Raw genomic sequence first — 23043 nt, 5'->3', positions numbered from 1 at the left:
AAGCCATTAAAACTATAAAAGTAACAGTATGAATATCAGATAGTGGCACAATAAAATGATGGACATGTATGATCTTATCTAATTTTGAAAGTTAAGCAGATTTAAGCTTAGTTAGTATTTGAGTAAGAAATCTTCTAAGAAATCTCCCAAGTACGGCTGTCAAACAGATCATGCCAGAGAAAACAGAAGTGCTGCTCATAGACTGTATGGTGCTGTTGCCTGGGGTCATCTATGAGGAAAAATTAAGATTTCTGCCCAAAATGCCCCCAAATTACTTTATGGGATATGGGTGGCAGTTCCATCACATTTGAAGGTCCCCAGTGGTCAAACACTTTTTTTTTGCAAACCTTTTTACATTTCCTTTGTCTCCAGATGCCCTCTAGGTGGTATGGGAGCATTTCTACCATATTTTGAGTGAGCTCTGGATATAAAATCAGTCTGAAAGATTCCAAATCATGATGAAAATGCCCCTAAAAGCCCCTTGCCTTCCACATGTGCCCAACCCCTTATATATAGGCATATATTCCTATTTGTTATATTTGCAAAAAGGGACTAATGGGAAACCATGCTGTTCCTCCAGGACAGTGAATATTACAACTCCTTGAAGTGGATCCTGGAGAATGACCCAACAGAGCTGGATCTCATGTTTTGTATAGATGAAGAAAACTTTGGACAGGTAAGTCAAATGTCCAGTCTATTCCAACATGTTCCTATCGTCATTCTAAGACATTACATGTTTAGCATTACTTTACAAACTATGATACTGCATTTGTTTTAAGTTTATCTTATTTATGTATTTATTGTATTATGCTAAACTGTTTTAATTGCTTATGTTTTATCTTTTGTATTGTATATTGGCATTGAATCTTGCCAGACTGTGAGCCGCCCTGAGTCCCTTCGGGTGAGAATGGCGGCATAGAAATGATGGAAATAAATAAATAAATACATCCTGTTTTTGCTCCCAACTTCAGACACAGGACAGTTTACAGCTTAGATTTAAAAAAGTAATAGCTAAAACAATTTGTACTTAAAAAGCTTTAAAAAGGAAATAATCCCTTTAGAAAACACACATTTCAAACAGTTTGAAACAAAATAATGAAGACATAGACAAACTATCCTATTGAAATCCCTGCTTCAGTAGCAAATTAACAGCCCTTATTTTTAAAATAGTATTCTCCTTTTGGCAGAAAGAGGCCAGAAAACGGCCCTATCTAGTCCGTATGGGAGGGAATTGCATTATCTTGAAGGAGCATTGAAAATGCCCTTTCCTATATCCAAATGAAATAAGGAAGTGAAAAAAAAATTACTCCTGAAAGAGTTATTACAATGGGAAAAGGTAGCTTTCCCACCAACCCTTGTTTCTGCAACAAGTTAATTTTTTCAAAATCCAGTTATCACAGGGACAAAAAGTAATGTGAAATCTTCTGAACAGGGTCACAGACAGCAAAACAAATGCCACAGGTGTGTTAACCCTTCTCTGTGCTATCCAAAGCTTGTGTGTGTGTGTGTTTGGCTGGAGCTACACTTAAAAATATACTTGTTCCGACCTACATACAAATTCAGCTTAAAAACAAACCTACAGAACCTATCTTGTTCATAACTTAGGGACTTCCTGCAATGTCTGATCTCAATTTGTGTACAACAAAAATATTTGAATGAGTCTTAACTAGGCTATAATGACACTTGTGAATTAATCAAAGGAAATGAACTGACAAAATATAGCACAAAATAAAGTGGGCACAAATATTACTTCTACAGACATTTTGTGAAGGGAAAATGGAAATATTTTGTTTGTTTGTTTGATCTCAGCCAGAATTTTCATCCTAAACCAGGCTTTACAGGATTTTGAGGAACAATTTACATTTCAAAGAGCTTAACAATGGCTTAAGAAAGATTTTTTTTTCTGGAAACAAACTGCTGAAGCCTGGAAAGTTTTCATAACATGACATTCAAATTACATTTGCTTCAATGCACCGCCTTAACACAAATGTAAAATCTATATTTCTTGGGAAATGCATTTGTGTTTTTTCCTCTGAATCTCTGCCTTATTAAGGAATTTCATACATATCACATGATAGCAGCTCATCTACTTTTAATAGTAGGCATGAAAATAATCTGGATATAACCCTCAGGCTAATACTATCTCAGTATCAATATTCCTGGGAACCAGAAATGGAGGAAAAAAAGATTAGCTATCCAGATGGTCCTTAATTCCTTCTCACCCAATAGCTGTAGTTGCAGCTCAATGAACATGTCAGTGGACTCTGAAATGAAGAAAATGTTTCGTTCCTCTGAAGTCATTGCCAAACATCAAAAATCCAGAAATCAAATGTTTGTTCAAATCATGATGTTCCTCATACCAATATCAGTAATCTAAAATGTTGCTTTACTTCAAAAGTGATAGGAACATTTTGAAGACCTAATCTCAGTTTGCCTGTTTTATTTTGAATACCAAACTCAATGTACAATTTGAATACTTCATCACCAAGAATGAATAAATGTATCTCTTTGATTCCTTTGATTTATCCTATCTGCCTATTGGCAAAAGGTGTAATTCAGGAGGTCAAATACTAACTGCTTTTAATTGTTTGTGTCAAAGTTACTTTTTTGGATTATAATTTTCTGAACCTAGCTTGCTCATAACTTGGGGACTCCCTGTATTATAAATCTGTCTTTTTAGTATAAGTAGATTTTAATGTAGTACATTTTTCTTTTAATTTTAATATGGTTTCTTTGTGCTTAAAACATATTAAACATTACATTAAAATACCCAATTCTGTATAGGCGAGCAGAGTGAAGAGTAGTATATGGCACATGTTCTATATATCAAAAACTAGAGCTAATAGGAGAAAACTGGTGCCATTTTTGGAATCAGCAGGTCGCATATACTCCAAAACAGGTCTAATATTTAAGGCATCAAAATGTGTATTCGCCATTCTAAGAGGCCATCTACAAGTGCCACAAACACTGATTTGGAGTGGGAGTGTATGAGTATACAGCTCAACTATTAGCCTTCTTAGTCAACAAACTATTAGTCCACCTTGGGATTTGTTAGTTGGTCCTTGGTGTATTGAAGCCATTCTCTAAAAGCCAGTTGGATTTGTACCTATCATGTTCTTTTTTATTCTGGAACCACAGTAGAGCAGTTGTGTTAAGTCTGAAGAAATGTCCGACAGAACATCACGGCTATTCCAAAAGCTGACACCAGTGTCCCTGTTGAACAGTGTTACATTCCTATAAATGAGCAGATGACACATCAATTTGTCTTGCTTTTAATGTGCTAATGAAATGTGGTGCCTAATTCTGATTTATCAATTACCTTGGAACGGTTCACCTTTCTTGGGGTCATCTTTGAAGCATTTTGGCAATCAGGAAACAAATCTCCATAGATTTGACCTAGAAATAATGTTAGAAAAATCAAAATTGCAGAGAGTTTATTAGTTAGAAAAGTCATGCAGTAAATTAGTATCTAATAACTATGGCATTGCTTTCTGACATTCTCTTAACCATGTAGATGGTGTTTGCAAAAACTGCATGATTCATTTCACCAGGCCTGGGAGAACTGTATTGTAGAAGGCTTTTATGGTCGGAATCACTGGGTTGCTGTGAGTCTTTCGGGCTGTATGGCCATGTTCCAGAAGCTTTCTCTCCTAACGTTTCACCCACATCAGTGGCAGACATCCTCAAAGGTACCTCACAACCTCTGAGGATGCCTGCCACAGATGTGGGTGAAACATCAGGAGAGAAAGCTTCTGGAACATGGCCATACAGCCCGAAAGACTCACAGCAACCCTGTGAGAACTGTTTGCTCACTGGAAAGGGACCTTTAAGGAAAGTGATATATTCTCTATATTTGTTGTTTTTCTATTTTAATAAGTATGCATTTAATTGATTTTATTTCTGTTAACTGTCTGTTGACTTTAGATGCCATCTGGAGAAAGGTGGCATATAAATTAACCAAATAAAGAAAATAGTTTTATGTTTTAACTTTTCTTTCCTGTTTTGGTTTTTGTAAGTGCCTTTGACATCCAGAGCTCAGGAAAAAAAGTAGGACAGAAATAAACAAAATATTAATTACTTTTTTTCTATTTGCAGACATATCAAGTTGACTTGAAACCAAATGGATCTGAAATCACAGTCACAAATGAAAACAAAAGAGAATATATTGAGTACGTATTTTTTAAAATTTATTTATCCAGTTTTATATTTTAGCAATCCTATTTGTTCAAACTGAACTTCAGGATGACTTCACCAGGAATTAATACAAATCAAAGCAACTAGAAACTCAGATATTACAGTTTTATACTGAGAGCTTGTGGCTGGCTTCTGGGAGCAGATCACTTTCTTGTTGCTACAGCTCTACTGGCTGCTAGTCTGCTTCCTGGCCTAGCCGCCTTCTGCATTGCCATATAATCCAGATCATCAAAGCAGATGATTCACATTATCTGTTTTGAACTGGATTATATGAGTCTACACTGCCATATAATCCAGTTCAAAGGAGATAATCTAGATTTTATATGGCGATGTAGAAGGGGCCCCAATTCATTCTGCTAGTGATGACTTTCAAAATCTAAGGTCCAGATAATCAGGGGGGGGGGGGGGGAAACACATCTCTCTATAAGAACCTGCCATTGTTTTGAGATTTTCTCGGGAGGTATTTCTCTTTGACTCAAGGGGCTGCATGTTGTCTACCTGTTTTAAAGAGAAAGCTGTGGTGGTGTTGCCATTCATATAGTCCAGAATAGGTGAGGCTAGTAAAAAGTGGGTTCTGTTACTTGGCCATTGAGAAATCTGGGAAGGCTTGCTTCCTACTTGTTGAACCAATCTTTGTAAAGGGATGTCTCAGTGGCCCCAAAAAGAGGAAACCTCGAGTCAGATTCTAGTTCAAAAAACTCCAGGCACTGGGTATAGTATAATCCCCAGATTAATGGTAGGTAAATTTCCAGATTGGTGTGGATATGCGAAACTAAAATTAATAGAGAACTCAATTGAAATGAAGAACTTGTGGCCCACAGATACCATAGAATTACAAACAGATAAAGCACATAAATGTGTTAGTCGAATACAGACTAACACATTGTATTAGAAAAAAAATTAAGCCACACATGTTTAGTATCACGTGAACCACAGGCTTATTGTAAGGATCTCAACATGACAACACTTTTAAGGACTTCTACATATTTAAAACTTCTGCATTACGTCATCACTTATTAAAATACCTTGGAATCTCTTGACTTCAAAAACTCTAGTGTGGCCAAACCATATTGGAATTCCGTTTAATGTTTCTTCCAAGGCTTTGTTTTAAATGACAAACAGTTGCTAAAGGCAGAATCCTAATTAGGAACAGAAGTAATAGGGCATGTGTAATAGGAAAAAAACAGACGGTAGGGAACATGTTCAGCACTTTATTCTCTGCTTTGAATCGCAGCCTATAATTGGTGACTTTTCATTAAAAATAAAATGGGGAGTGCAACTCAGAACACCTGAAATATAGAGGCATGCCATTGCTAGACAATTGTTTTAATATAGAAATTAATTTCCTTTACACCAAATATAATAAAATAGAGCATAATCTTCATCGGAACCACAGAATTAGCGCCATGTTGTTTCTGCACAACATACCTCTTTTAAATACAGAAAGGTCATTTGTGAAGCACTTTAGAGCATATGTACGAGATACTTAAATGTCAGGCCATAAAATGAAAAGGAATTCTCTTTGAATTACTCTTCAGTGCTCATCAGTAATTTTCTTTCACGATCTCATCAGTCTCCCAAAGGAAATCCGAGGAATTAATGAAAAAGCTTCACATATTCATGAGCTCAAGAGATAACAGAACTGCAGCAAAGGCAGGAAACGTTGCATTTACCTCATTTGTACTGTTTACATTTTCTCTCGGTTTGATGAAAGATTACTGAAGCTGTAAATGGGAAGCCAGAAAAAAGCATTAGAGTGGTTAAGATACTATTTAAATTATCTCTCTCGTTCTAATGGAGGTATTTTTTTCCCCTTTTTTGAACGCTGTAGTTTAGTCATCCAGTGGCGGTTTGTCAACAGGGTTCAAAAGCAAATGAATGCATTTCTAGAGGTAAGTTGATTTGCCAGCTGCTTATTATTTTCTGTCTTATAGTTTATGTTTGCTGAGATTAAACCACATTGGTTTTTTAAAAATCGATATGTTTCATAGGCTTCCAAAATATGCTTGAGAAACCACATAGGAATCAATGTCAACACATTATGAAAATTTATGGCACAATGCACCTAAAACACCACAGTTGCTCTCCACTGTTCTTTTGAGTGCAGTAAGTCTTTTTTCTTTCTGCAAAAGCACGAAAGAAATTAAATGCAGACTGGCCTTCTAGCTTGATTCAGATGAAGAAGAGGAAGGTAGGCGGAAAATTGTGCTACTAAGTTCTGCACTGATTCTTTAAGACTGGAACTACACTGCCATATAATCCACTTCAATTCACAATGAGTCCACACTGCCATATAATGCAGTTAATCTGGATTCTGAAATTGCAGTATATGGCAATGCAAATGGGACCTAAAATGGGCACTGCTTGTACTCCTGGAGTTGAGAGAATGGAATACCAAAGGCCAGCTATATTTTTAGTCTCTGATTAGTGCATATATTTCTTTGCATCCCCATTAAATAAAGTCAGAAAATCCAGCTATGTCACGACCCAGGCTGCAGAGCACCAATAACCATACACAGAGGCCAGAATCTATCTAATATCTTTATTAAGGAAATATATAAAGTTAATAAAAACAAGTATAGGAAATAGTCCAGAAGTAGACCTTTCAGGAAAGGTCAAAATTAGTCCAAAAAAGCAATGTCCAATATGAAATATTAAGGTCCAAAGTTGTAATCCAATAACCGAAACACTCACTTGCCAAGCAAGTGAGGGGAGATGACAAGGTCCTTTAGTCCATGAACTTGAGCAAGGCTAGGAAATAACTTGATTCTTGGCACACAAAGCTTGATTCAAGGCAACAAGGAAACGAGGAGCAAGAACAAGATCCGTGGTAATTACTTGGCGAGGTCCGGGAAACAAGGCAAGATCCGGGGAGAAAACAAGGCTGAGAACGAAGGCTTGGAACAGGAACAAAGGCTTGAAAGCAGGAGTAGCTGTCCACACACGCTGCTCCGGTAGCTGACGAAATGACTCCGCAAGATTCCTTCGGGAGCAAGGAACCTAAATAGGCCTCGTTTTCCCACCAGAGAACACTTCTCTGGGGAATCAGAAACGAAAGTCAATCTCTGTGTCCAGATGCATGACTCCCTAAAATTTCTCATGGAAGCAGGCTTAATCATCTGAATGCTTTGCTGCAATTCTCAAGCTCCTGCGATTAGCTTGTTGCACTCCTTTTTGCTGGAGATAATAATTACGGCGAGAAAAAGGGGGAGATTTCGACTCAGGGCTTGTTTGGCAGATTTCTGGAAGACAAACCTCCTGCAGGTGCAAAGGCTCCATTTCTGGCTGGGATAGATCCTTTTCTGGCTGAAATGGTGGAAAACCCAAGTTTTCCTCTTCATCTGTCACAACAGCACTAGGAACAGGACTACATGGCCCATGAGTCATCACAAGCTATTGGATTTGTTGGTGTTGCCTTTCTAAGAACCAGCATGGTTTGAGTTTTGGATTAGAACTCTGAGAGACCAGGTTTCAAGTCCCCATTCGGCCATGGTTGAATGAGGGTGCATCTACACTGTAGGATGAATGTAGTTTGATACCACTTCAACTGCCATGGAATCCTGAGATTTGAATTGGGAGTCATCAGCACTCTTTGGCAGAGAAGGCTAAAGATCTTAGAATCATAGAATCATAGAATCATAGAATAGTAGAGTTGGAAGAGACCTCATGGGCCATCCAGTCCAACCCCCTGCCAAGAAGCAGGAAATCACATTCAAAGCACCCCCGACAGATGGCCATCCAGCCTCTGCTTAAAAGCCTCCAAGGAAGGAGCCTCCACCACAGCCCGGGGGAGAGAGTTCCACTGTCGAACAGCCCTCACAGTGAGGAAGTTCTTCCTGATGTTCAGGTGGAATCTCCTTTCCTGTAGTTTGAAGCCATTGTTCCGTGTCCTAGTCTGCAGGGCAGCAGAAAACAAGCTTGCTCCCTCCTCCCTATGACTTCCCTTCACGTATTTGTACATAGCTATCATGTCTCCTCTCAGCCTTCTCTTCTGCAGGCTAAACATGCCCAGCTCTTTAAGCCGCTCCTCATAGGGCTTGTTCTCCAGACCCTTAATCATTTTAGTCGCCCTCCTCTGGACGCTTTCCAGCTTGTCAACATCTCCCTTCAACTGTGGTGCCCAGAACTGGACACAGTATTCCAGGTGTGGTCTGACCAAGGCAGAATAGAGGGGGAGCAGGACTTCCCTGGATCTAGACGATATTCCCCTATTGATGCAGGCCAGAATCCCGTTGGCTTTTTTAGCTGCTGCATCACATTGTTGGCTCATGTTTAACTTGTTGTCCACGAGGACTCCAAGGTCTTTTTCGCACACACTGCTGTCAAGCCAGGCGTCCCCCATTCTGTATCTTTGATTTCCATTTTTTCTGCCGAAATGAAGTATCTTGCATTTGTCCCTGTTGAACTTCATTTTGTTAGTTTCGGCCCATCTCTCTAGTCTGTCAAGATCGTTTTGAATTCTGCTCCTGTCTTCTGGAGTGTTAGCTATCCCTCCCAGTTTTGTGTCATCTGCAAACTTGATGATCGTGCCTTCTAACCCTTCGTCTAAGTCGTTAATAAAGATGTTGAACAGAACCGGGCCCAGGACGGAGCCCTGCGGCACTCCACTTGTCACTTCTTTCCATGATGAAGATGACGCATTAGTGAGCACCCTTTGGGTTCGTTCGCTTAGCCAATTGCAGATCCACCTAACCGTAGTTTTGTCTAGCCCACATTTTACTAGTTTATTTGCCAGAAGGTCGTGGGGGACTTTGTCGAAGGCCTTACTGAAATCCAGGTAGGCTACATCCACAGCATTCCCTGTATCGACCCAACTCGTAACTCTATCGAAAAAAGAGATCAGATTAGTCTGGCATGACTTGTTTTTGGTAAATCCGTGTTGACTATTAGCAATGACCGCATTTGTTTCTAAGTGTTCGCAGACCACTTCCTTGATGATCTTTTCCAGAATCTTGCCTGGTATCGATGTGAGGCTGACCGGGCGGTAATTGTTTGGGTCGTTCTTTTTTCCCTTCTTGAAGATAGGGACCACATTCGCCCTCCTCCAATCTGCTGGGACTTCTCCCGTTCTCCAAGAACTCTCGAAGATAATTGCTAGTGGTTCTGAAATAACTTCCGCTAATTCCTTCAATACTCTTGGATGTAGCTGATCTGGCCCTGGGGACTTGAATTCGTTTAGAGAGGCCAGGTGTTCCTGGACAACTTGTTTCCCTATTTGGGGTTGGATTTCCCCCAATCCTTCGTCCATTCCATGTTGCTGAGGTAGAAGATGGCTTTCTTTTTGTGAGAAGACCGAGGCAAAGAAGGCATTGAGCAGTTCTGCCTTTTCCCTGTCCCCTGTCGCCATCACCCCATTTTCTCCTTGCAGAGGCCCTATCGCCTCCTTTTTCTTCCTTTTTCTACCAACGTAAGCAAAAAAGCCTTTTTTGTTGTTTTTTATGTCCCTGGCAAGCCTGAGCTCATTTTGTGCTTTAGCCTTGCGAACCTTTTCCCTACAGGTGTTGGCTATACGTTTGAATTCTTCTTTGGTGATTTCTCCTCTTTTCCACTTCTTGTGCATGTCACTTTTGAGCTTTAGCTCAGTTAGAAGTTCTTTGGACATCCATTCTGGCTTCTTTGCACTTGTCTTATTTTTCTTCTTTGTTGGCACTGTTTGCATTTGCGCCTTGAGTATTTCACTTTTGAAAAACTCCCATCCATCCTTAACTCCCTTGTTTTTTAATATTGGTGTCCATGGAATGCCGCTCAGTAATTCCTTCATTTTTTGGAAGTCAGCTCTCTTAAAGTCGAGAATGCGTGTTTGACTTGTCTTAGTTTCAGCATTCCTTTGTATTGCAAACTCCAGGAGCACATGGTCACTTGCCCCTAAGGATCCAACCACTTCAACTGTATTGATCAGGTCTTCCACATTTGTTAAGATTAGATCAAGAGTTGCTGATCCTCTTGTTGCCTCTTCTACCTTCTGGACCATAAAATTGTCTGCAAGGCAAGTGAGGAATTTGTTGGACTTTGTACTCTTGGCTGAGTTTGTTTTCCAGCAGATATCGGGATAATTGAAATCGCCCATGACTACTATATCTCTTCTTTGTGCCTGTTTGGTCAGCTGTTGACAGAAGGCTTCATCAAGTCCTTCATCCTGACTCGGAGGTCTGTAGTAGACACCCACGACAAGATCTTTTTGAGTCCCGGTTCCCTTGATTCTTATCCAGATGCTTTCTAGCTGGTTTCCCGGATTACAGTCTTGCATTTCTTCTGCAACGTAACTGTTTTTGACATATAAAGCTACTCCCCCTCCTCTCCCATTTGTTCTATTTCTGTGAAAGAGGTTATAGCCCTCAATGGCTACATTCCAGTGATGGGAGTCATCCCACCAGGTTTCAGTGATGCCTATGACATCGTATGTGTGGTGCTGTGCTAAGAGTTGGAGTTCCTCTTGCTTATTTCCCATGCTCTGAGCGTTGGTGTAAAGACATGTAAGCCCCTGTGACCTCCCCTTGAGCTTTTTATTTGGCATTATTGTGCTCTTCGTACTTGGTCCTTGCTGTGTTTGTGCAGCCCTCCGTTTAGCCTTTTGGCGGTTCCCTGTGGTCGTGGGTAATATAGTGTTCGCCAGGCTGTTGTTCCCCTCCCCCAGTAGATCTAGTTTAAAGTTCGCCTGATGAGGTTTGTGAGTCTGTGTGCAAAAATATGTTTTCCTGCTTGTGTGAGATGCACCCCATCACTTGCCAATAGGCCATCCTCCTGGAAGAGTAGACCATGGTCAAGGAAGCCAAAATGCTCCTCTTGGCACCATTTTCTGAGCCAGTTATTGACCTGTACTATTTTTCCGGCCCTTGTAGAGCCGTGTCCTACAACGGGGAGGAGGGATGAAAAGATCACATGTACATTATACAGTTTTAGCTTTGTTCCCAGAGCTCGAAAATCATTTGTGATCTTTTGAAAAGTATGCCTAGCGGTGTCATTGGTACCTACATGAATCAACATAAGGTGGGGAGGGTGATGGGGCTTTAGGAGCCTGCTGAGCCTCTGAGTGATATGGTGTATTTTTGCCCCCGGGAGGCAGCATGTTTCTCGAGCCATCCCATCCGGTCTGGAAATGATGGCTTCCGTTCCTCTAAGGAGGGAGTCACCTACTACCAAGACCTGTTTCCTTTGAGGATTGACAGGGTCCCTTTTGTGCAAGACAGTGTGTATGTCCCGTGAAGAGTGTTCCTGTTGAAGTGAATCATGCAGGTGTAAAGTGTTGTCCTCCTCCTCAACATCCCCAGTGCATTCATCAATGACAATCCATTGAGATACATCCGAGAGCCCATTACTCTCCCAAGGATGTTCCTGTTGCTCCTGGTCTACAATTGGGGATGGAGCATTTGCATGATTACATAAATGTGAATGTGGTGATGCACTGTCCCCGTCCGGGCTATCCCCTGCGCATTGATCAAGGGTGGCCCACTGAGTGGTATCTAAGAAACTCTGGTCCTCCACAAGATGTGTTTCCTGATTGTATGTTAATGGCGTTAGAATTTCAAATCTGTTGTGTAAATGCAGCTGAGCAGAGGAGTTCTGCGGAGGCTGCCTGGTCCTGTGTCTCCTTCTATGGGTGACGTCCTTCCAAGCCTGAGGGTTGTCTACCTGTGAGTTGATCTCCCCATAAGGATCCTGATCATGGTCATGGTGGTGTTGGTGTGATGCAGGCTGCAGATCTACAGCAGCGTGTTGTGCAGTGTCCAAGAAGACCTCGAGTGCCTGAATGTCCTTAAGGGTCTTAATCTTGTAAAACTGCACCTCCCATGATTCCATAGCATTGAGCCATGCCAATTAAAATGGTAAACTACTACAGTGTAGATGCATCCCAAGTCACAATTTCTCAACATTAAAGGAAAGATTAAAGATGTGCCTCTGAGACAGAATTTGTTCCCCTCTTAACAAACCTTGCCAGGAAAACCCTGTGATAAGTCTACCTTCACCTTAAGCAAAATACTTCCTAATGCTTGTATCCCTTACTGATTTTAATGACCTCATGCCTTGTATGCTTTCAACTTGCAATAATTTTTTTTAAAAGCTGGGAAGCATTTAAAAATCTCTTTCTTCCACCTGGAAACCATCTGGCTACGTTAACTGTCCTGAAAACTCTTGGATATGTAGACCAGGCTTTGGTCTTCTTCATTTGAAGTCGACTAGTATTGCATTCAGGGAATCTTAACAGGACAATGATTGCTTCTTGGCAACTCTTCCAGATTTGTTTGCTTATTTATTTATAGTGCATTCAGTCCTCCCCTTTTTCAGGTTTGACATTTGCAGATTTGATTAATATATTCTCTCTTAAGAATTTCTAAGTCCTCCAGTGTGACTAAACCATAAATCACACCAAAGAACCTAGAGATTTCTAGAAATAATACATCTCTTGGTATCTCAAAGTTTCCCAATGCAATTCTGTGATCAACTTCCATTGGGATTTTTTATTTACATTCTTCACTTTCAAAGGGATCCTGTGCCCCTGCCCCAGCAAATGTGAAGGACAGAGTGTGTTTCAGTATCATCTACAAGCCCACAAGAGCTTCTAGGCTGATTGGCAAAAAAAACTAATTAAAACAATGAATAATATTTAAAACACATTAAAATACTTCAGACAGTACACCCCTTAAAGCAGTCCAAAAACAATCTGAGAATCAGTGTTTATACAATGATTCTACCTACCTCTCTCTCTCTCTCTCTCTCTCTCTCTCTCTCTCTCTCTCTCTCTCTCTCTCTCTCTCTCTCGTGTGTGTGTGTGTGTGTGTGTGTGTGTATGTGTGTGTGTGTGTGTATATATATATATATATATATATATATATACACACACACACACACACACACACACACCTATATATACTTATCAATTTAACTACCTAACTAATGACAAGACTTCATAAAATATACACATTTCAATCTAAATGAGAGACCACATTGAAAATTAAGATTAATAATGACTAGCAGTAATATCACAGGGCTTAGTTTTTACAATCTTGAAAAGATAATTACACATGGGAATAATTGTTTATCATAGTATAGTAATATATGATCATTCCTTAAAACATAGAATTTTGACTCAACAATTCTGTGTTTTGCTATCCTTTGAATTCCAGTATTTTATTAAGTTTAGACATGTTAAAAGAAACAAATGGATGAAAATCAAACACTAAAAATGGCATCATTTTACAGTCACTATATGGATGTGTCAGTCTGGGGATATTCGGCTTCTGACCACATGATGTACTATTATGTTTGATTTATTTCCACTTTTCCTGGGGATCATACTGTGTTGCAGCAATTCAGCTCACAAAGGATAAATCCAAAAGCCCCTGCAATCTACTATTGTGTCTTTACTCCTTAGTTCATAGTCCCATTTCAGGCAGAGCTTAGTCTCTTTGTAAGCCATTCAGCGCCTGGCATCTGTCCCATGGAGTTGCTGTTTTGAAGAAGTGGCACCGTGCCATGGGCAGCAATTACAAAGTTTCTGAAATGTGTGCAATCAGAATAGAACTTTTTTCAGTCTTCCATGATTAGCCATATTGATGGTCATAGCAGTGCGAATAATCGTAGCATGGTTGGAGGGTATGACACACTTCATTTCTGTCATCAACCCAACAACATCTGGGGGGATTCCAGTGCGCATTCTCAATTGCTCCCATCACAGCATGGTTGCTTTTGCCACATTTTCTGTCTTTTTTTTTTTCATTGTATAGTTACTTGCTGGGGTTTGGAAGAAACCAAAATTATCTCTGTTGAACACTGTTTGCTTTTATTTTGGGGGGGAATGATGAACAGGCAGTGTCCAAGTTACTTACATCTGACTTACAAATGACTCATAGTTACAAACGTAAATGAGACAAAAGGAATTGAGAGAAATCTACCCCTAGGAAGAGAAATTTACTCCTGTAAATTGTTATGGGGAAAAAGTGTCTCCATTGCACTTTCTCACCAATCCTTGTTTCCACAACAATCCAAATATATCAAAATCCAATTATCACAGGGACAGAAAGTGAGGTGAAATCTTCTGAACAGGGGCACAAAGAGCAAAACAAACTCCATAGTGGTGTTAATCCTATATATATATATATATATGTGTGTGTGTGTGTGTGTGTGTGTGTGTGTGTGTGTGCGCACACACATACATACATACACACACACACACACACACACACACATATATATATATTTGGCGAGAGCTACGTTTTAAAATGTCCCTGTTCCAATTTATATATGAATTCGATTTAAGAACAAACCTACAGAACCTATCTTGGTCGTAACTGCCTGTCCTCTCCACTTAAAGGATTTTGTTGTTTTAAAAAACAAACTTTAGACTATGCGTTCTTTGTGGTGAAAATTATTTAAATTCATTTGGATTGAACTTTTAATTTATGCTATCTTTTCTTCCATGTTCCTCACCCGCCGGTTTCAGGGTTTCACAGAACTCCTGCCAACCGACTTAATTAAAATCTTTGATGAAAATGAGTTGGAGGTTAGTTACCTTGTGCTTTTCTTTATTTTTAGAAATATTATTTTCTTCTAGAACACTGACACAGCAAGTGGAGAAAGTCATGCCGTTTTTGTTATTTGGGGGCAGGGTCAAATTATATCCATTTGATTTTATCATGTACACAATTATGAGCTACCTGGCATCAAGCTCCACAATAATATATTAACCCCCCCCCCCCCGAAAGACTCTAGTCCAGCTAAGGAAAATGATGTAGCCACATGTACTCAGGAGGAAGTCCCACTGAGTTTTAAGGCTGTAACCTTAGCCACATACCACTTTCATAAAACCTATCTACTGTTCTGGGAAATTTTCTTGGATATATCCCACTGAAGGCATTAAGATTCAACACCTGAGTAAATGTGTATTGATAAGATTGTTTAACCTGTCTCTGTATAGATCAATATGGCAATGTTGAGAAATGTTGGGAGTTGGAGTTCTAAAACTGGGGGAAGGCAGTATGATTGCCACTCCACTGTAGATTATTAATTGGTTTATATATTTACTACAATATTATACTTGGATGTGCTTGTAAAATATGTTAAGGTGTCTTGTCCTATAGAATCAAGCTTGTTGTTGGCATTCAGTATAGTAGTATTAGTATAATTCTTTATGCATCCGCAGATGAAAATTCTGCAAGAACTTTAGTGAAAAGAAAATAAATTGCCTGAATAAGACTAAGGGCCCTTCCACACAGCCATGTCACCCAGCATATCAAGGCAAAAAAAAATCCCACAATATCTGCTTTGAACTGAGTTATCTGAGTCCACACTGCCATATATTCCAATTCAAAGCAGAAAATGTGGGATTCTATTCAGCTGTGTGGAAGAGACCAATGATAACAGAATTTGTGTGGGGTGGGGGTCTTGAATATCAGAAAATACAATAAACACCTATTGTAAGAGCTGTTGTTTATACTTCAAAACTTTTTTTCATTTGCAGTTGCTAATGTGTGGTCTTGGTGATGTTGATGTCAATGACTGGAGACAACATACCATCTACAAGAATGGATACTGTCCAAATCATCCTGTCATTCAGTGGTACTGGAAGGTAAAACTGTGGCGCTCAATACAATAAATGATATTTTTCTTCACAGGCTTCTTTTGCTTTCTCTTCTGTAACCTGAACAATGATATCTGACCACTTGTTTACACAGAAATTCAAGGATGATAGGAAAAACTGTGGATACCAGTCAAGATGTTGCCAGAAGCAATATATCAAATCTTGAGCAGCAAGATCATAGGGGTTTTGTTGAAACCATGCCCTGCTTATGGGCTTCCTTTAGGCAACTGGTTGTCCACTTGATAGATAGACCTTTAGTCTATTCCAGTAGATATTTTCTTGTATTCTTATATAAGAACATATTTCTTTACATGAAAAAGCCCCTGCTTGTTTCTTAGATTGCAATATCAGTGTTAAAATCTTAATTAAAAACCAAGTTATTATTTCTAACATATCAATGTGAGAGAGGTGTGTATAAAAGCATCCATAAGTTTTTGTAACTGTTCTATAGGCTGTGCTGCTGATGGATGCTGAGAAACGTATCCGACTACTGCAGTTTGTAACTGGGACATCACGAGTGCCTATGAATGGATTTGCTGAACTTTATGGTGAGTTAATTCTTTGTTGTTGTTGTTGTTGTTCTCATGGCTTTGGGCAGGATCCTCCACCAATGTTCAGGCTTAAATAGCTGAACAGATGTATTCTTCGAAATTTAAATAGTACCTGAGGAAAGTCCACCATCACCACAAACACAAGGCACAAAATAAAACCATATTTTTATTGTTGAAAATGTTATTCCTATAAATGTGAAGTTTTTTCACAAGAAGTCTCCATTAGATAAATTATTAAGGGGGATCTCAGTGGAAGGAGACAGGGAAGAGAATCATAGAGATGGAACATTTAATCCAACCCACAAGCAAATTGCTAAAGCACCCTGAAAGATGGCCATCCAACCTTTAGTTAAAGAACGCCACAGAAACTGAACAGGGGGTGGATTTGCAGGTAGACTCAGCTGGAAGGAACACTTAGCTCTTTTACTTGCCCATAGATCATTTTTGAAAAATATTTCGTTGTTTTTCTCCAGTTGGGCAATGAGGCTGGAAAGATGTCTGATGAGAGTAGGATTGGAATAAGGAAAAGCATTTGCAAGACTTTGCCACATGTTTTGCTCCAAGCTGCAAATTCTGTCTTGTAGAATATCCTTCTGGCATATTCAGGTTGCATCCTCACAGGGCAGGCTTGAGGATTCATTTGCCAAGTTAACAATCATTATCAGGTGCATTTGGGTTAGAAGCAGCTTAGTTGGAGGCGGGAGAAAAGTTCACAGCCATTGTGCAACATATATGAAGTTGTATTACAATGCCATACCTTTCCTGGTCTGTCTAAAATTTGGGGTGGGGGATACATCCCTCCAGATTATGTTGGACTTCAACTTCCAGCATTCCTCAGTACTCCATATGTTAGCTAGGATTGCTAGTACATACTGTCTCACAGTTTCAATTCTACTTCTTAGAGTGTTCATCCAGTCCAGCAAAATGTCTTTCTTCAGAGTGAATTTTCCTGTCCTGCTACAAAAGATCTCATTTTTAGACAAGATACATTAGACTGAGACTTGATCAAAGTACTTTCCTTTGCTGTAGGACAAATGCCCCTCTGTGCCACAATTTTTTCTTATCATATTGTAATCCCTGTAAGCATTTGTCCTTAGAGCCAATGTGGTGACCTCTTCTACCTTTCTTCTTATGATTGTGATCATGAGAGGCTCAGATTTTTTCATCTTTCACAGTTAGAGCCCACATGTCCATTTTGGCCAGGGAAAAGCAATGGTCCACATTTTCTTAGAAGCCTTACTTTTCAGTGACATCACAAATGTATGACAGTCTTTACAATAAGTGTTTTAGGGTTTTTTCTTCCATTCATCACCATCTGTTCTCCATCCAGGTTCAAATGGTCCTCAGCTGTTTACAATAGAGCAATGGGGAAGTCCTGAAAAATTACCCAGAGCTCACACATGGTAAGTAGCAAGCAAAAGCAACACTACTCCATATTTATACTGCACTTAGTTATACATATGTGACTAAGTAACATTGCCTGGTTCTGCGTACTTGACCAGGCATTAATCACATCAAGTAAAGGAGGTCTGTTCTCCTGGCGATGGGGATGTGAGTAGATGATGTTTCCATCTGCCTTAGGAGTGAAGCTGCAATGTGCTCTTGCTTCTAATTGTTGTAATCTAATGGTCTCACTGGTTGGAAGGGAATCACCAGCAGAAGAAACTGATCTTGATTGTGTCACGATCACGATTCTGTTGTTGTTGTTTGTCTTCAAGTCATTTCTGACTTATGGCAAACATACCATCAGGTTTTCTGGGACTGAGAATGTGTGACTTGCCATTGGGTTTCCATGGCCAAGTAGGGAACTGAATTCTGGTGACCAGAGTCATAATCAATGGTCAACCACTACATCATACTAGCACTTTACAGGGATAGTGAATATGTAGCAATTGTGGATGTGTAACTCTAGGTTACATTTACATAACTGAAATACAAAATGCTTGCATTCACACACCCCTTTCAGCTATGACATTTCATTCACCAACACACCTGCCCACGTTTCAGCTATCACTGGGTCTGAAAGCACTAGGCTGAAGAGAGCCAGTATTGTCTCACTCTTCAACCCAGTGTTTTCGGACTTAGCTGAGTGAAGTGTCGTAGCTGGAAGGGAGTGAGTGTGTGGGCCTCACCAGTTGCTTCTATAAAGTCCATACTTACTTTCTTATTACTAAATATCGGGCTGGCAGCAGGTGTGCATAGCTTCTTTTTAATCAGCTATAAATCTTCTCCAATCCCAAGCACTTAACGTTGCCAGGTTTTCAAAATAACAAGAAGAGTTCATTGAAATTCTTGACATGCAAGGTTGAAAATCAGTATATAACTGTTAGCAAGTTCATGTTCTTCCTGAATACTGAATGAAAGGTAACAGCAGGAATGTCACCAATCTGATGCTGGATTGAGCTATTGACTATACTAAAAGGGTTAAAAAAATGAGATTGCATTGTCTGAGCATGTTCTGTTTTCTACTGGCAGAACGAGATTCTTCTCTCTCACAATGCATGGGATAATATTTTCAACTATTCTCCACTCAGCCATTGTAGCTCCTGAAACTTAGGATACCCTTTGGAACAGTCAAATAACTCACAGAACATTGTGGTACAATCAGGGAGAGATATGAATTGGTGATAATGTAGTGTCCTGCTTTGAGTAAACTCAAGTGTTTTTGATGATGGAAAACTAGAATGGAGTAGAACTGAATTCTATAGAAGCAATCCATTCTGCAGAAACAACCCACCTGATTGTAACAATCTCCACTAATATCATGACACCAGTTGCTTCTCCATATACAATGCATATCTTCCATGCACACCATTTGCAGTCGCTCACTGACTATATATGCATAATTTTAGTTTTGATGTTTTCTTTATCTCCTTGACATATGTGTGCTTATAGGCATAATGTACAATGCAATATCAAAATAAACATGTCATTTTGTCCTGGGAATCTCAATAGTGGCAAAGTCTCACAGGCTGATGTTTCAGGAAGTTGCCATCCTTCAAACGAGTCAAAGCTTGGAAAATTACTTTTAAAATAATTATTTATAATTATACTCTCCCAAGTAGTTTATTGCTGTTTTAAAAATGGCATTTTCCATGTTTATTTTTTCATTACTTAAAAAACAACACCAAATCCTGCAAGAATCTGGCCTGTAGTACACAAAACACTCTTCCTGAATCCCTCATTAGCACCTCAATACGTACAACAAAGCATGAGGTACAACAAAAAGCCAGTATTTGAGCCATGTAATTAATATTCCTTCCCCACAATTTAGTGAGGGCATACTCCCATAATTACAGATGTGATTAACAGTGATTATACACACCACATAAGAAGGGAATAATTGCTCACTAAATTAGAGTCATAATGTAGTTTGAGAAAATGAGTGACAGTTGGTCCTCCACTTGTGCAGATTTTATAATTTGTGGATTTAATATATTCACTCTAGAATTCTCTATATCAGGCATGGCCAAACTTCAGCGCTCCAGGTGTTTTGGACTCCAACTCCCACAACTCCTAACAGCCTACCAGGTAGAACTTGGCCCATGCCTGCTCTAGATCCTCCATCAAACTCTTAGAATCTCTATGCTCAATTCTGTGGTTAGCTTCCAAGAGTGAAATATTAATCCAATCCACAATCAGATTAATCAAAACCAATGGGAGCTGACCGCAGAATGGTACTGGAGGAGTCAGAGATTCCTAGGTTCAACATATTAATCCTACTTGCCCTAAATTGATCATAGTGTGATACTGGGGAACATGGAGATTCCTCTAGAGGTATTCTATCAGGTTAAAAATAATAATTTTCCCCACTTTCTTGGGGTCCTGTCTCCCCTAACATTGGAGAATTTGGATGGCTGGTTGGCCATCCATTCATTAATGGAAATCCATTCAAGCTCTCAGATGTCTTTAAAATGCCTTAAGGCTCTGGCCCAGACCACTTTACAACCTGAAAAACACAGATAAATTTTGAATTAATTCAACTTTGTAATGCCCACATATTCTCCTTACTTCTGTTCCAGCTTTAATCGCCTTGACTTACCTCCATATGAATCTTTTGAAGAATTGCGAGAGAAGCTCCTCATGGCTGTGGAAAACGCTCAAGGATTTGAAGGAGTGGATTAAGAGGGCGCCTGTTTCTGATCTTCACTATTCTTCCTCTTATGATGAAAAAAAATAACGATTCTGTTCACGGAGCAAGTTCTGCGTGCGCTTTTTGATTTGCCCGACAGACATTTGCAAGAGGCAGTGGCAGAACGGTTGCACAGTGGTTGGTTCATGGAGCAAACTCTTGTACAGTGCAGATGTCAAAATCCAGCAATTGGAAGTAACTCTCTTTCTCTCACACCTGTGGATGGTGTTTCTGACAACGTCTACAGCAAATTACCAACAGGTTGATGTGTACCTTGACTACATTTCAGCAGGACTTGTTCTATTTATGTTGTGCCTCTGTAGGCAAAAGCCCTTAATAAATGTTTTACATACTTTCTAATGACAATGAATGGAATTAATCATTTTACAGGTATAGTATTACAGCTCATGTTTACTTTTTAAACAATGATTTAGACATTTTCAAATTTTATTTCACTACGATTAAAAAAAATCATATACTGGAAAATAGAAGTCTTTTGTTTTCCTCTCAATTTGTCTAGGTTAGATGCCGGTGGCATTTTATGATCAAAAGTCCCACTTTCTGTTGCTTTTAGCCTTAGACTGTCAGTCTTTTGGATTCCTTGGAACCCTTTTTGTATGAAATTTTCTGCAGATTGGACATACTATCAGAAGATACCTAATGCCTTTTAATCGTGTGCATCAAGCTTTTACAGAAAAGAAAAACAGACCGAAAACAGAACTGGCGATTTGGATGTACAGTAATTTACAGATCAACTGAATTTACAACAGGAGGATCATAATATAAAACTGCATGCCAAATCTCTCACTCAATAAAGAAAATGCCTCACTATTCCATAACGATATTTATATGTATTATAGCTTTTTTGGTGATGGGGTTGCCATTATTGTCATGGAGGGGGGGAAAGGCTTAATCCTGTTGCTTACCTTTGTATAGTGACTGTTCTAGTAATTCTCTTTTCCTTAATATTGGAGGCATTTTGAAATCCTGGCACTGCTTGATTTGGAGACTGTGAAGAACCAGGTCCATAAAGTCTCCTAATATATATGTATGCATTTGCTAATGGCATCTATATAACAAGGATCCCTCCAGCCTTTATTTTTATCCGCACCAATTCTACAAGCACTTTATGTACCACATGGAGCTCATACCTTTTTTATTTTTAAATCATAAACACTGATGTGATGGTTTATCTTTTCCCTGCCCGTGTCTCTTTGGTGCAATGCCTTTTCGATTGTGAATTTGGCAGCAGCTGATCGAAGTAAAGCAAACAAACCTATAGCATTGAATTTGCAGGCACTAATTGTTTTTTGTGTGTTTGGGTTTCTTCCCCCCCCCCCCCCGACCAAGGTTTCTTTAACATATGTGACATGATATATGATTAAACAATGTTTCATTATGTAATAGATTAAAGGGGGGAGGACTGGTATGGGAGCCCTAGTCAACTTGTGGAAGAACAATGGGAAATGTCTTTGGCTATTGAAGCAAAGGATCTCAGTCCCTCTCAGGCTGCAATCTCAAGGCCCTTCCAGACAGGCCTTACATCCCAGGACCTGAGCCCAGATTTTCTGTTTATCTGAGATTATCCGGCAGTGCAGATTCATATAATCCTGTTTAAAGCAGAAAACCTGGGAGCAGATCCTGCGATATGGAAGCTGTCTGGAAGAGTCCTCACATACATTTCTGAGGGAATAAGACTTACAGTATAATCCCCGTATCCATCGGGATGTGTTCCCCTGTGGATACCTGAATCCATGGAAAACAGCGAACCCTATAATTTGACTATACTTGGACTGGAAACAAACTGTAGAATCATAATGGAGGACCTAAAGAACCTCACAATCACTTCCTGGAGAAGAGGGAAATATTTCTGGAGAGTGTGGATATGTCACGACCCAGGCTGCAGAGCACCAATAACCATACACAGAGGCCAGAATCTATCTAATATCTTTATTAAGGAAATAAGTAAAGGCAATAAAAATAAGTGTAGAATATAGTTCAGAAGAAGACCTTTCAGGAAAGGTCAATTATAGTCCAGGAAAACAATGTCCAATATAAAATATTAAGGTCCAAAGTTGTAATCCAGTAACCGAAACACTCACTTCGCCAAGCAAAGTGAGGGGAGATGACAAGGTTCTTAGTCCAAGGAACTTGATGTAAGGCTAGGAAGTAAACTTGATTCTTGGAACACAAGGCTTGATACAAGGCAACAAGGAACGAGGAACAGGGACAAGATCCGTGGTAAATACTTGGCAAGGTCCGGGAAGCAAGGCAAGGTCCTGGAAAGCAAGGCTGAGTCCTAGGAAGCAAGGCAAGGTCCGTGAAGCAAAACAAGGCTGGAAACAGGAACGAAGGCTTGGAAACGGGAGTAGCGCTGTCCACACACAACCTACTCCAGTAGCTGACGAATTGACTCCGCAAGATTCCTTCAGGGCAAAGAACCTAAATAGGGTCTCATTTTCCCACCAAAGAACACTTCTCTGGGGAACCAGAACCGAAAGTCAATCTCTGTGTCCAGATGCATGACTCCCTAAAGTTTCTCATGGAAGCAGTCTTAATCAGCTGAATGCCTGGCTGCGATTCTCAGGCTT

The 23043-nt window shown here is 39.7% G+C and overlaps 1 protein-coding gene across 12 annotated transcripts in view; it reads left to right on the top strand.

The window, feature by feature from the left end:
* The window catches only part of nedd4l (NEDD4 like E3 ubiquitin protein ligase), a 284446-nt gene extending 262705 nt beyond the window's left edge, over positions 1–21741 (top strand). For all 12 annotated transcript variants that reach the window (XM_016995252.2, XM_062972534.1, XM_062972535.1 and 9 more), the window contains 8 exons: positions 581–676; positions 4096–4169; positions 6026–6086; positions 14633–14692; positions 15650–15757; positions 16221–16317; positions 17651–17723; positions 20343–21741. In XM_016995252.2, coding sequence (XP_016850741.2) covers positions 581–676; positions 4096–4169; positions 6026–6086; positions 14633–14692; positions 15650–15757; positions 16221–16317; positions 17651–17723; positions 20343–20445 — 672 coding nt within the window. In that variant the 3' untranslated portion in view covers positions 20446–21741. The remainder of the gene's footprint in view (positions 1–580; positions 677–4095; positions 4170–6025; positions 6087–14632; positions 14693–15649; positions 15758–16220; positions 16318–17650; positions 17724–20342) is intronic.
* Positions 21742–23043: the final 1302 nt, after the last annotated feature.

The sequence above is a fragment of the Anolis carolinensis genome, chromosome 2 (assembly GCF_035594765.1).
Source record: "Anolis carolinensis isolate JA03-04 chromosome 2, rAnoCar3.1.pri, whole genome shotgun sequence".
In the NCBI taxonomy this organism is placed as follows: domain Eukaryota; kingdom Metazoa; phylum Chordata; class Lepidosauria; order Squamata; family Dactyloidae; genus Anolis; species Anolis carolinensis.
The sequence above is the reverse complement of the archived record's forward strand: the minus strand, read 5'-3'. Positions and strand labels throughout refer to the sequence as shown.